This window comes from Halichoerus grypus, chromosome 9 (assembly GCF_964656455.1).
Source record: "Halichoerus grypus chromosome 9, mHalGry1.hap1.1, whole genome shotgun sequence".
In the NCBI taxonomy this organism is placed as follows: domain Eukaryota; kingdom Metazoa; phylum Chordata; class Mammalia; order Carnivora; family Phocidae; genus Halichoerus; species Halichoerus grypus.
Window position 1 is genome coordinate 14,477,109 of NC_135720.1, and position 13,168 is coordinate 14,490,276.

The 13,168-nt window shown below is 36.2% G+C and overlaps 1 protein-coding gene across 1 annotated transcript in view; it reads left to right on the forward strand.

Annotated features, from left to right (window-relative positions):
• The window catches only part of SYNE1 (spectrin repeat containing nuclear envelope protein 1), a 436,526-nt gene that overhangs the window by 161,636 nt on the left and 261,722 nt on the right, over window positions 1-13,168 (forward strand). The window contains exons 28-33 of the mRNA XM_078054564.1: window positions 399-507; window positions 2,306-2,470; window positions 5,485-5,652; window positions 7,330-7,500; window positions 8,258-8,398; window positions 12,389-12,549. Coding sequence (XP_077910690.1) covers window positions 399-507; window positions 2,306-2,470; window positions 5,485-5,652; window positions 7,330-7,500; window positions 8,258-8,398; window positions 12,389-12,549 — 915 coding nt within the window. The remainder of the gene's footprint in view (window positions 1-398; window positions 508-2,305; window positions 2,471-5,484; window positions 5,653-7,329; window positions 7,501-8,257; window positions 8,399-12,388; window positions 12,550-13,168) is intronic.

The window sequence follows — 13,168 nt, forward strand, 5'->3', positions numbered from 1 at the left end:
TTTTTGAAGCACATTTGGCAGTTCCTTTCTCCCTGATTTCCTCATATCCCCAGGGGGAGACTTCTGCCTCTGGGTTTCTGTCTCAGTCTGGTGGAGATAGATGAGGCCAGACCTCAGGTGGTGCCTTCCATATTTCCAGGTGCTCAGGCCCTGGGAACACACCTTTTTCCTTAGCTGAGCTCCATCTGCTCTGCTTTCTCTTTCCTCCAAGTGACAGCTCAGAGGCAGCCACCCCTGTCCTGAGCTTCATGTTAAAGGAACAGTTTCCAGAAAATTTGTTAATTGACTTGCTAATCAGTTGATTGCTAGATTTCCATGAATAAATTCAAAATAGAAAATGTATTTTAACCACTGGGATATTTTCTCCCCTTAATAAGAAAATACTTGTGTTATTTCAGAATTTCTGAGTTCTCATCTTGGATATCTGCAAAGGAGACACAGTTGAAAGGGTTTAAGAGTGAACCCTTCGATACTGCCAACCATGGAGAGATTAAATGTGCTGTAGAGGTTAGTTCTGGTCCATATTTTTCATTAATAAAAAAATTAATGGTAGACAGACTAACTGATGTATTCTTTTCTTTCTGTAAAAAAATTAAATTACTGAAAAACTGTCTTAAGAATAAGTCTCCTCATGTTACTGTGAAGAAGAATAGGGTATGATTTTCCCTATTGAATCATTGTTAGCTTTGAGATTTAGTCATGCTTAGTGGTACCTCTCATAGATCTTTAGCTAATGGAAAATCCTGAGAGGAAAATTGCATGCATGGGCCTACAACACAGCAGAGATTTAAGAATTGTCATGGAAAACAAGAACACTGTAGGTTTTTATACATTTTCAGCCATTCAAAAGCCAGATCACAGAACTGGGAAAGGTCTTTAAGTCTCATTTATATGTCACATTCAATCTGGATTGATTAGCTCTGGGAGCATGGGCACAGCTCTGGGAGCATGGGCACACCTAGCCAGGTGACTAGGCTGAACCTCAAGCCCTAACCCAGTTCACATTCTGTGAATGACACACAGCAACCCTCTCCTTCTTAGTGTGGCTCTGCTCTGTTTTGTAGACACACGCCATTGCGAAACTCCTTATCTTTGAGCATTTTGAGCTCTTGCAAGTCACGTAGTTCCTGTTAATGAGAATATATTTCCTTTCTATTCCTATCCTCTGAGTTTTATGTTTTTCTCTTAAATTTATAATCCCATTAAATACTAGAGATGCTCAATAATATCATGCTATACCTATAGAAGGATATTTATATTTGCTCTTTGTTGCTGTTACATTACAAAAATAAAATGCATATCTTAAAATGAAGAGATCACTTGGTTCTGGAACCGGTGGGTGTGAATTTACCCTATAAGATCCTCTGTGGCAGCTGCATGGTTTCCTTGTGCTTCCCAGAGCTGTGTAGGAGGAAGAGGTTGCCCCAGTCAGCATTCCCACAGTTCCCAGACCTTGCAAGGGCTGAGGCCCCAGAATCTTTCTGGCATTGTCCGGGTCAGTATACCCTCCCTTCCTGGCTTAGAGTTGTGCTCCTGTTTGCACATCTTACTATGTGGGTTATTGACTTCCAAAAGCTAACAAAAATGAGACATAAAATATAAGTTAATAAAGTTAAGATCAATTTTTAGGGCATCCATAATAATATTCAACAACTAAACTCCTCAAAAAAAAGAAATCCGCTCACTAAAAAAAGGACTCTTTCAACCTGTTTTTCTAAAAATACCATGTTCCTTCCAGCTAACAGAAAATAAAATGTGGGGCGCCTGGGTGGCTCAGTCGTTAAGTGTCTGCCTTTGGCTCAGGTCATGATCCCAGGGTCCTGGGATCGAGGCCCACAAGGGGCTCCCTGCTCAGCAGGAAGCCCACTTCTCCCTCTCCCACTCCCCCTGCTTGTGTTCCTGCTCTGGCTATCTCTCTGTCAAATAAATAAATAAAATCTTTAAAAAAAAAAAAAAAAAGAAAATGTGTTATAGTTCCCAATTTTGGTATCCCATTTTCTTCTACTGGACTTTTAGAGGCACCTTTATTTGTGATTAAGGGACTATCTGTAAATATCTAACCATCTAATTATGAACTAACCATCTAGTTAGCTTTTTGATATAGAGAGTATTGATTTTACATATCAGGTATTGGCATTGGGGAAATATTTTTTTCTAGCACCTGTGGACTTTTGTTAAAGATGTGAACAAAAAGTAAAATAAGCAGGCACTCTAACCGGTGAATGAATGACTCTCCTACCTCCACCGTATGAACTTTCTTAGTCTGAGTCTGTTCTTGATTCACAATGTATTCTCTTCATTCCAGGAGATCAGAAATGGTGTTACCACAAAAGGCGAGACTCTCAACTGGCTGAAATCCAGGCTTAAAATTTTAATTGAAGTTTCTTCTGAGAATGAAGCCCAAAAGCAAGGAGATGAGCTGGCAAAATTATCTAGTTCTTTCAAGGCTCTTGTAGCTTTGTTATCAGAGGTATACCATTTACTCACACTCTAAATAGATAGTTTTGGGTGAGGAATCTGGAGGGTTCTTTTTCTTTTGGTTGTGATTTAAGAAGTAATTATATAAAGAAAGTATAGTTCAAACACAATAGTGAAGATACTTATTCATATGAAGATTGGTGGGGAAGATGTTTGAGTTATGGTCTGTGCCATTCTTGGATATGTTAGTTCAGAATAACAACCTATATTTAAAGTACAAAGCTTACCAGATCCACACTTTTTACTCTTACTAAAAGCATTGTTTCATGGTCAGTTGAAGGTATATTATGGAGGTTAAGAACATAGGCTTGGGAGTCAAATGAACCCAGAGTTACAGTTTAACTCTGATAGCCCACTTCCTATATAATCTTGAGCTTGTCACTTAACATCTCTGGGTTTTGATTTTCTTACTTACAAAACAGAGCTAGAAAAACTTACCCCCAAAATGCAATAATATATGTAAAGCGCTTAGTATAGTGCCTGAGAGTGAATGCTCAATAACCAATAGTTGGTAATAATAAAATATTCAACGTTAGCAGACAGTAAAATCTATTTTATGAAAGACTTACTCATTTTAAACTTCTCGATATATATTTCAGTGTTTATATTCCTCTATGGATTAAAATACACAAACCTATTTACTTCATTTCTAGTAAGCCCCTTCTACCCTTGGTGACACATTTACTGACCAGGTTGCATGTCAAAGAGTCTGTGCATGGGAAGATAACATAAGAATGGAAAGTTGAATAGATAGCTACCATTATTTCTTAAAATCATTTATGAACTTGCATGGAAAAATGATCATCTAGATTATTTAAAGTTCCCTGATTCTGAAGATTTGGAATTCTCTGGAGATGTCCCTAAACTAACAGTTTGGTCAATTAACCTTTTATATTTTGAATGCATGTAGATCCACTTAAGACTCTAGCTGTGAATTTACATATGCCAAAAATACTCTAAACTGCATGTGATTTTAGTTTTATGTATGAATTTTGATATTATGTATCATTTTTCTTAACAATTTTGACAAAATGAAAATAGTGATAGGATTAATCAAACTTTGGAACATGAGTTATTTCAACCCTTTGATATCCATCTTTCACAGCAATAGTCCAGGTAGCGTAGCCACTACCATAAAATTCTGACGTCATTCTTCTCTACTCTTTTTTTGATCAAGAAGGTAAGGAGAAAAGTAAGGATTACAGTTTTAAAAAGTAAATGTACATGCAGGTGATCTTTGATCCAAGACTTAACAAATAGTTTTAGTCACATGGATAGATGAGTTTATATTTTGTTCCACACACACACATACACACGCACACGCACACACAAACACACACACACTTAAAACACTTTGTCAGCCTTTAAAATTAGAAATTATTAGTCTCCCTAACACTTTCCCAAGGCCATTTATCTACTTTATCTTCCAAGTACTCTCACACCACTGCGCATGGGACTTGTAGCAAAAATCTACCCCTAACAAATACAGACATTAATTCTTTGCACACCTATCTACCTTATTTTTTTAGTTTTATAGTTTTTTAAGTTTTTATTTGAATTTGAGTTAGTTAACATACAGTGTAATATTAGTTTCAGGAGTACAATATAGTGACTCAATAACATTGCAGGATACAAAATCAAGGTAGAGAAATCTATTACATTTATATACACCAATAAGGAAGCGGCAGAAAGAGAAATCAAGGAATCTATCCATTTACAATTGCACCAATAACATAAGATACCTAGGAATATTATTTTTATATGTCTCTTTATAAGGAACATAAGATTTTTGTTTTCAATAAATCCTCACTCTATTTTTTTTTTTTTTTTTTTTAGAGAGAGAGCACAACCGGGGGAGGGGCAAGGGGAGAGAGAGGATCTCAAGCAGACTTTCCGCTGAGCTCAGAGCTTGACTCAAGACTGATCTCACCACCGTGAGCTCAGGACCTGAGCCCTATCTACTTAAACTTCGTAGTTTGTATTCATACCCCTGTATGCTACTCAATCATTAGTAAAACCAAAGAAAGAGGAAGGGAAAACATTCATTTTGTTCATGTAAGGATTTATATTAAAAGATGGATTTGACACATTCAGTCCATCCTTTGATTATAATCCATTTAATATTTAAATTAATGTTGAACACAAAGTGTTTGCAATTGTCCACTATAAGAAAAAGAGGCTGTGGATAGACTGGCAGTATGTAATGATGAGTCACTTCTTTCAACAAAAGCTGTGATTTACTGAGATCTGGAGTTTGTGGTTTTCATAGGGTCTTCTTGCTGTTTGGAGAATAGCACACTCACGTCACCTGGGACAAACTCAGAGAAGAGGGTCAAAGAAAAAGATGGGGTAAGAATAGGAGAAACTGAAAGGCTTCCATGGAACACAAATGACGTGCAGTGTGAAAATGATGATCTTAGTGAAGATGGAGAGCAATAGACTTTGAAAACAAAAGATGCTGGTGACCCTGGACTAGAGGAAGCAGAAATGAGATAGAAAATGCAGGGAAAAGAATTCACTAAAGAACCACAATATAATTGCTAACCAAAAATTAGCAATTATATTGTGTTTTATGTAAAAATATTGGAAGTGCATTTTTAACAAATACTCTTTATTCTTTTCATTTTTTCCCCTCCACAATTTTTTTCCTTACTTACTTTGAACAGGGTGGACTCAGCTTTATTACACTGCATTTTTATAATTTATGATTAAATTTTAGTCATGGGATTGTCATTAAAGGGATCCAGGAAATAAAATATACAGTATACCCACTTTCATTATCTTGCTTTGACTGCCAGGTTGAGTGGGCACAGAGCATGAGGCTTGCGATTCCCATAAATGGCTATGCAGTTTAATAATAACTAAATAAACCTCAAAAATATGAGAAAAAATAAAAGAGATCTGTGTATATATTTCAAGTTACTGAGATGGACTTTACACATATTCTTAGAATATTTAAGATTACCTGAGCATCATATGAGTTATAATTTTTTCACAAAAATCTAGGTTGAAAAGATGTTAAGCAACTTCGGGGACTGTGTCCAGTACAAAGAAATAGTGAAAAGTTCCCTTGAAGAGTTAATTTCTGGCTCTAAAGAAGTCCAGGAGCAGGCTGAGAAGATCCTGGACACTGAAAATTTGTTTGAAGCACAGCAGTTACTTCTTCATCACCAGGTAGGATGCCCTTTCCCCAGGGTACTTATGCAAAGTTCGTTAGTCACTGGCAGAGCCAGAGAAGTAAAGAGAACTGTATGTCCAAGAGTAAGGACAAAGGGAGGGAGGGATGCAGGGAGGAGTCCAGGTGACCTCTGTTCTCTGTTAAATATTAGCTATTTCAGAAGAGCCTGTAAGATAAATTCTCAGCCTGAGTAATTTGATGCTATCAAAAAGTTCAAGGAATATTATGGAGAAAAAGTTGATTTAGCTATGAAAACCTTCATAAAACTAGCTTATTTGTCCTTTTCGTCACAGAGGAAGAAAGCGTAGAGATAAAATGCTCCATATTTGAGATCACTGTTCTTTGTCATTATGTTAAAATCCTGCTCTTCAGTTTACAACTTCAAATACATCTCAGTTTGGAAAATTATAACTTACATGAAGTACCAGACTTTTCAGGATAGTATGCTCTTATGAAGGATTAGAACTAGAAATAAAGAAATTTTGGTACAGGTATTGATAATAAACAATTTTAACCAACTTACTTATTTGCCAAACTCAATATAAGTAGAAGTATGATTTCAAATCAAATATTTTAACGACAGAATTCTAGCTAACATAATGTATAACAAAATGCTAGCTAATTTTATATATAATAATATATAAACATGGAAGTGGCATTAAAAGTGTATGTAAAAGAGCAGCCTCTAGGCTTTATAGATTTATTTAATAATTATAAAAAGACTATGGGTCCAAAAAATTAATGCTTGGTATTACATTGTTCTCAATCATTGTAAAAGTTGTGTTTGGGTTTATTTAAGTCAGAGAAATATGTAATTACAGATATTTACATTAATATTTTAAAACTCTTCACAGTTCTTGGACCAGGTACTTGGTTATATGTCTGTGTTTACTTTGTGAAAATTAATATGGTATACACCTGAGATTTGTCTACCATTGTTTATACATTATACTTCAAGATAAAAAGTTTATTTTAAAACATAACTTTCCCCATATATCTCAGCAGGTTTATCAGTCTGAATATACCCAGGAATTAAATCTCTTAGTATCAGCATTCTTACAGCATAAATGATAAAAAAATTTAGAGTTAGGGCTTCGTGTTTTTATGCAGAAATAAGTCTTGAAGGAGAATCATGTCAAATAAATATTTTTGTCAAATTCCTTCTGGAGTATTACACAAAATGCTAAATGTCTAAATTTGCATGCAGTTAAAACACCAATATCAAATTAATTATGTTGTTTACCATTAAAAACATAAAATATTTATAAATAATGCCCATTTTGACCAACATAGAGTCCCCATTGCCATTTTAACTGTTAACACATTAACTTTTTTTTAAAGATTTTATTTATTTATTTATTTGAGAGAGAGAGAGCACGAGCAGGGGTGGGGAAAAGGGGAGAGAGAGAGGGACAAGCAGACTCCCCACTGCCCACTGAGCAAGAAGCCCAACGGGGGACTCGACCCCAGGACCCTGAGATCATGACCTGAGCCGAACGCAGATGCTTAACCGACTGAGCCACCCAGGCGCCCCCGTTCACGTTAACTGTTAAAAGACAGTTTGGGCCCACGCTGCAGTGAGGTTGTACCTTTCTGTCCCTCTTTTAGACTGCAGGTGTTTCTGTCCTGCTTAGCTGCTCAGAGAGTAACATTTACACCCATCTGTTGTCCAGCAAAAGACAAAGAGGATTTCGGCAAAGAAGAGAGATGTGCAGCAGAACATAGCACAGGCTCAGCAGGGCGAAGGTGGGCTGCCCGGCCAAGTCCGGGAGGAGCTGCGGAAGCTGGAGAGCACCCTGGACAACATGGAGCACAGCAGGGAGAAGCAGGAACGCCGCATCCAGGTGGGAGACTAGAAGTCTAGGGCCCCGTTAACCTCCAGGTCACAGCTTACATCTCCCAATGGGAGCAAACGTTGGTTCCCACCTCTAACACTCCATCATTGTGTTAAGTATTGACATGAGTTATCTCTTTTAATCATCACATTAACCTTAGGAGATAGATACTATAATTAGGCACATTTTGCCAGTGTGGAAGCTTCACAAGAAATAGCTGGAGGACTTCACCCAGAGTCACAGAGCAGTGATCAGTGATAAAGCCAGAATTTTAATCCACACTTGTTTGAATCCAGGAATTAACACTGGCTCATTTCACTTTTCTGGGAAGTCCAGCAGCCACACGTTTATGCTTTATTGTGATCTTGACACTTTTAAAAAGTTTTTGAATTCTTGCCACCTGCTCACTACCCACTCCCCTTCTTTCTCTTTCTCCCTTTTATTTTTTCTTTTTTTGAAAGAGACTGGGAGGCTCTTTTTTCCTTTATCCCTTATCCACATTTTAAGTAATATCTTTACATTAATAGGACTTTACAGCTGATAGAACACCCAGAGTGCTAGTCTACACATCCTCTTTTTTGTAGATGAATTGAAACACGGAGTGAAATTCTAACAGGAGACATTAGGATCATCTTTGTTCAGCATAACTATGTGAAATTTGAACAGAGTTAACTGGAGGTTGACAGCCTAACAAATGAATGGAAATGTGAACAATATTTTTGACACATGTTGATAATTCATGACGTTTATTTTTTTTCAAATTTAGGTCACATTAAGAAAGTGGGAGCGATTTGAAACAAACAAAGAGACAGTGGTCAGATACCTTTTTCAAACAGGTTCCAGTCATGAGCGCTTCTTGAGTTTTAGCAGTTTGGAAAGTTTGTCTTCAGAATTGGAACAGACAAAGGTATATCAGTATGACCATACACTCCCTTGGTACTCATTATTCAGAAGCAAAACTGTGTTTCCATCCCTTATTACCATTAATTATTATAATTATACATTTAATCAATACTTTTTATTTATTGAGCACCCACTCTTCAACACACTGGTCAAGTTGCTCGGGGGAATGAAATAAATAAGATTTAAACATCAAGAACTAAGAGAAATTTTTTATTAAAGTGGGAAGTGGTTAGTTCCCTCATAGATGAATACATTAAAAAAAATCTTTCTGAAGGCAGTAATATTTTTAACTGAATCTTGAAGGGCAGGTAAGACATAGAAAAGCAGAGTGTGGGACAAAACATGAGCATTCCTATAATGGGAAATGGCATGAAATATGAGAGTGTATGGAGATTCTGTTTTAACGCAGAAAAATGGAAGTACAGTTGTAAAGGAAAGTTGGGCCATATTACAAAGACACTGGAAGGTCTAGGCAACATGGAACCCTTAAAGGTTTTTAAGAAAAAGAATCACATGATCAGAGCTGTACTTTAGGGAGATGCATTTTTTTTTTTAAAGATTTATTTATTTATATATTTGAGGGAGAGAGAGAGAGTGCATGTGCAAGCAGGGGGAAGGGCAGAGGGACAGGGAGAGAGAGAGAGAATCCTCTAGCAGACTCCCCGCTGAGCATGGAGCCCGACTCGGGGCTCCATCCCAGGACCCTAACTAAGATCATGACCTGAGCCAAAATCAAGAGTTGCCGTTTAACCAACTGAACCACCCAGGTGCCCCTAGAGAGATACATTTTTAAGCAGTGTAGAAAATTGAAAGGGTGAAAGACCAGTGTCATGGGATCCAATTAGAAAGTTACTGCATGTGTGTATTAATATGGACATGAATTAGGGCAATGGGGATGGCAGTGGGAACAGATACAAGAGATAGAGAGTAAAGGAAAGGAAGATATCCAAGGTTCTGAGCCTGACAGATGCAATGGGAGTGAGACAGGAACTTGAAGGAGTGCCTGTCAGTTGAGGAAGAAGACAGACTCAGTTTGGAACAAATTGAGGTTGAGGTTCCAGTGGGACATCTAACAGATAATATTTAGTAGGTGTGCTTCATTAGCCCAAGCCTATAAGCCCAAACACCTTAGGCAGTTAGAGCAGACCAAAACATTGAAGCATTTAGAGAGTTGTACAAGTTCTTTTGGTTCCTTTTGCACATGTTTTGGGTTTATAGAAATGACTGAGTTAATATAGAAATATGTTGGCCAATGAATAAGAAAGACTCATATATGTTGGCCAATGAATAAGAAAGACTCATATCCATCGGTTAGTAACCTTCAGCAAGTAAACCTCTGTGCTGCTTTTTTCTTACCAGTAACAGGCTTCTCTGTCTCTCATACTGCCAATTTTGTATTATCTCTCCTAGTATTAACTCACTGAAGAATTTGAAGTCTTATAAAGTCACAGAATTTTTCAATTCTGTATGATTTTCATCAGCCATTTAAATAGAACATTGTTTTTAATTTTAATTTTAATTATTTTATATATTAAAAATATATCAGGTGTCTTTTATAAATACAAACAGATTTATGGGGTTAATTATCATCTGGGTGTTCCACCCAGGTTCCATCCAGTGTTTCTGATACCTTGTGGTTCTGATCCCTTTGAATTTGTTTATCAGCGGTAGATGAAGCAAATGTAACCTTTTTAGTCTATTAAAATTTTCCTTAGCTAATAATCTTGCACACTTTGGGATCGGTTTAATAATGTGAGCTAACATATATACTGCTCTAACCACTTGATGTTTATCATCTTCTTTAATCTCCAAAACAATCCTAAGAAATAGGTGTCATTATGAATCCTATTATATAAAGGAGGAAATATAAGGTACAAAGTTTTTTTTTAATGATTTTATCCAATATCTCAGGATTACTAGCTGGTGAGGTTGGGATTCAAACCTAAGAGGTCTGAGCCCAGAGCACACACCTTTAGGCACTAGATTTTTCATTGAAAAACTGAGTTACTTTACTGTTTCTGTATGTTGTTGCACAAGCACATGTAATCTAGAATAATTGTTCTCTACTTCTTTGCTGGACTTAGAGATAAAGCCTTATAACAGTCTTCTTTTTTTTTTTTAAAGACATTATTCATTTATTTGACACAGAGAGAGAGATGGTGAGAGAGAGCACAAGCAGGGAGAGCAGCAGGCAGAGGGAGAAGGAGAAGCAGGCTCCCTGCTGAGCAAGGAGTCAGACGCAGGGCTTGACCTGAGCCGAGCCGCCCAACTGACTGAGCCACCCTGGCGCCCCTTATAACATTATTCTATTTTGCTTCAATTTGGTTTTTATCAGCATCATTCTGTCCTTTGAATTCCTCTGCATTGTACTTTCCCCATACCTAGATCTTACGGAAGGCTCTTAGAGTGAACATATATAAGCATTTTCAGACATAACTCCACTTTCTCCATGATTTTTCTGAGCTCTGGGAAACACTAGGGGGAAAAATACTATTTTACACTTCTGATTCTGTTCATGGGGTTCTGAGAGATTATGCTGTGATTCAGTCTTCACAAATGAATCCACCATGACTATAAGTTCATCCCAGCAACAGTGGATGCTTATAACCACAGAATTTAATGTGACATTGGCAAATACCGATTTTTAGGATATTATAAATCTATCATGAAAAGGAAGCTGTACTTACCCGTTTTTATTCTATCAAATTACTGGGTACTTCTCTGAAGTAATGTTGATATTTCTATGAGGACTTTAAGTCTTTCAAACATGAAGATACAATAGTATTATGTGGTAACTATCTTACATGGCATAATGTAATAATTCTGGGAGATACTCTGTGGGAAGAGGTGGCTGTTAGAAGTCTTACCTTTGAAAATATTTACTTCGGATTTCTTCATTACCTATTTTGGAGAGTGGAGTTCTGATCAAAATTTAAACCTCCCATGAGTGTCTCTTACATGAGAAAAAATGAGACACTAAGCTATTTTTTTTAACACAAGATTATCTCTGGAGTTAGCTTTTTAAATTCAGTTTTCAATACATTTACCTGACAAAATTCAGGTAACAGCTAAAATTTACCAGTGCATCACCCATATTAAATTCATTTTTGAGTTGAAGTAGTTCACTATTAATGAAAATCAGTGTGTGAATTTTATGAACCGTTTTGTCCTCAATTTTATGTGAGGGACATAAAAAAAGCAATAATAGGTACCTGCTAGAGTGCCAGGCACTTAAAAATGAAATTGCTAATGAGATGCTAACTGCAACCTTACAAGAAAAGCATTACCATCTGCATTTTATATGAAAGTCAGAAAAATAAGTCACCAAAGTCACACAACTAGTAATTAGCAAATCTAGAGTTCTAGTCCAGGTTTGACTGGTTAAAAACTTATCTTCTTTTCATGTAGTATAGGTATATAGTGAATAAGATTTAACAGCATTAAGATCAGATTATCTCTCTTTTCAGGGAACTAGTTAACAATATGTTTCTTTATAGGTAAATAACAGTGATACACTGTATTGACTAAAATATTCTTCAATTAAATAAAAATATTTATATTAATTGGCCTAGAAATCTCTTAATATCTATGTTTGAAAAAAAAAATCAGTCACTATTAATCACTGCCCGAATGGGGCCTAACATATTTGTGGATAAGTTAAATTATTATAATGCAGCTCAGAATTCTAAGCAATAAACCCAAACCGGGAAACAAAGGAAAAAGATTTTTGTGAGAATTGCTGGGTAACTATGAAGGTAGATATCTGACTGTGTATATAAAACGAAAATGATCTAGTGAGGTATTTATTCTGGTCATGATGAAAATAAGTCTGTCTTATTACCAAGACTATTATATACTAAAATTCATGCATGTATGAATCTATCTAGCCATCCATCTATTCTAGTAGAGACTCTGCAAGTAAGTATATGCAGTTTATTTGAGGGCAGAATTTAATAAAAGATGCCTTCCTAACAATTATAATCTCTTTTTCTAGGAGTTTTCTAAACGAACAGAAGGTATGGCAGTCCAGGCTGAAAATCTTGTGAAGGAAGCCTCCGAGATACCACTTGGTCCCAAGAACAAGCAGCTGCTTCAGCAGCAGGCCAAGTCAATCAAAGAGCAAGTCAAAAAATTAGAAGACACACTTGAAGAAGAGTATGTGCTTGACAAGTCCTAAACTTTCTTCTCTGAGATAAAGTTTCATACAGTTTTTCCTGTATATTGTATTCAAAACATTCCTTTAAAATCTCAAAGTGTCTGTGTATTTCAGCATGTTTTGAGGAAGCAACTCACAGTTCAGAAGAAAGTATCACCAAGACAGAAACCATCGTCTATATAACAGAGCAGAAAAATATAAGGGATGTGGTTTTTGCATTGTAAACTGACTATGTTCATGAGAAAGCCATATCTATTAAATTCTGTGGCCTTCATACAATCTCAAAAAAGAACCAATATTTAAAATAATTTTTTCACTGTATTGTTCTGGGTCACCAGTTAGAGGGAAGAAGAGATATTTTGGTTGTGTAGATGCTGGGCCTAAATATGTGTGACATAGACCAAGTGTCTCCATCTCCAAGAAGCTCTCAGAGCTTGTTTATTATAGTGCCTCAATATTCAAGTTGTCACTGATTGATATACTGTTTCCAAAAATTAACTTCAAAAATTTATTTTACTTTTCAACATTTAATATTTGTTTATCTAAAAAGAAAGAAAAAATAGTTTGGCCTATGGTATGCTATTATGTGCAAAACAAACACAAAAAGAAATTTGGAGA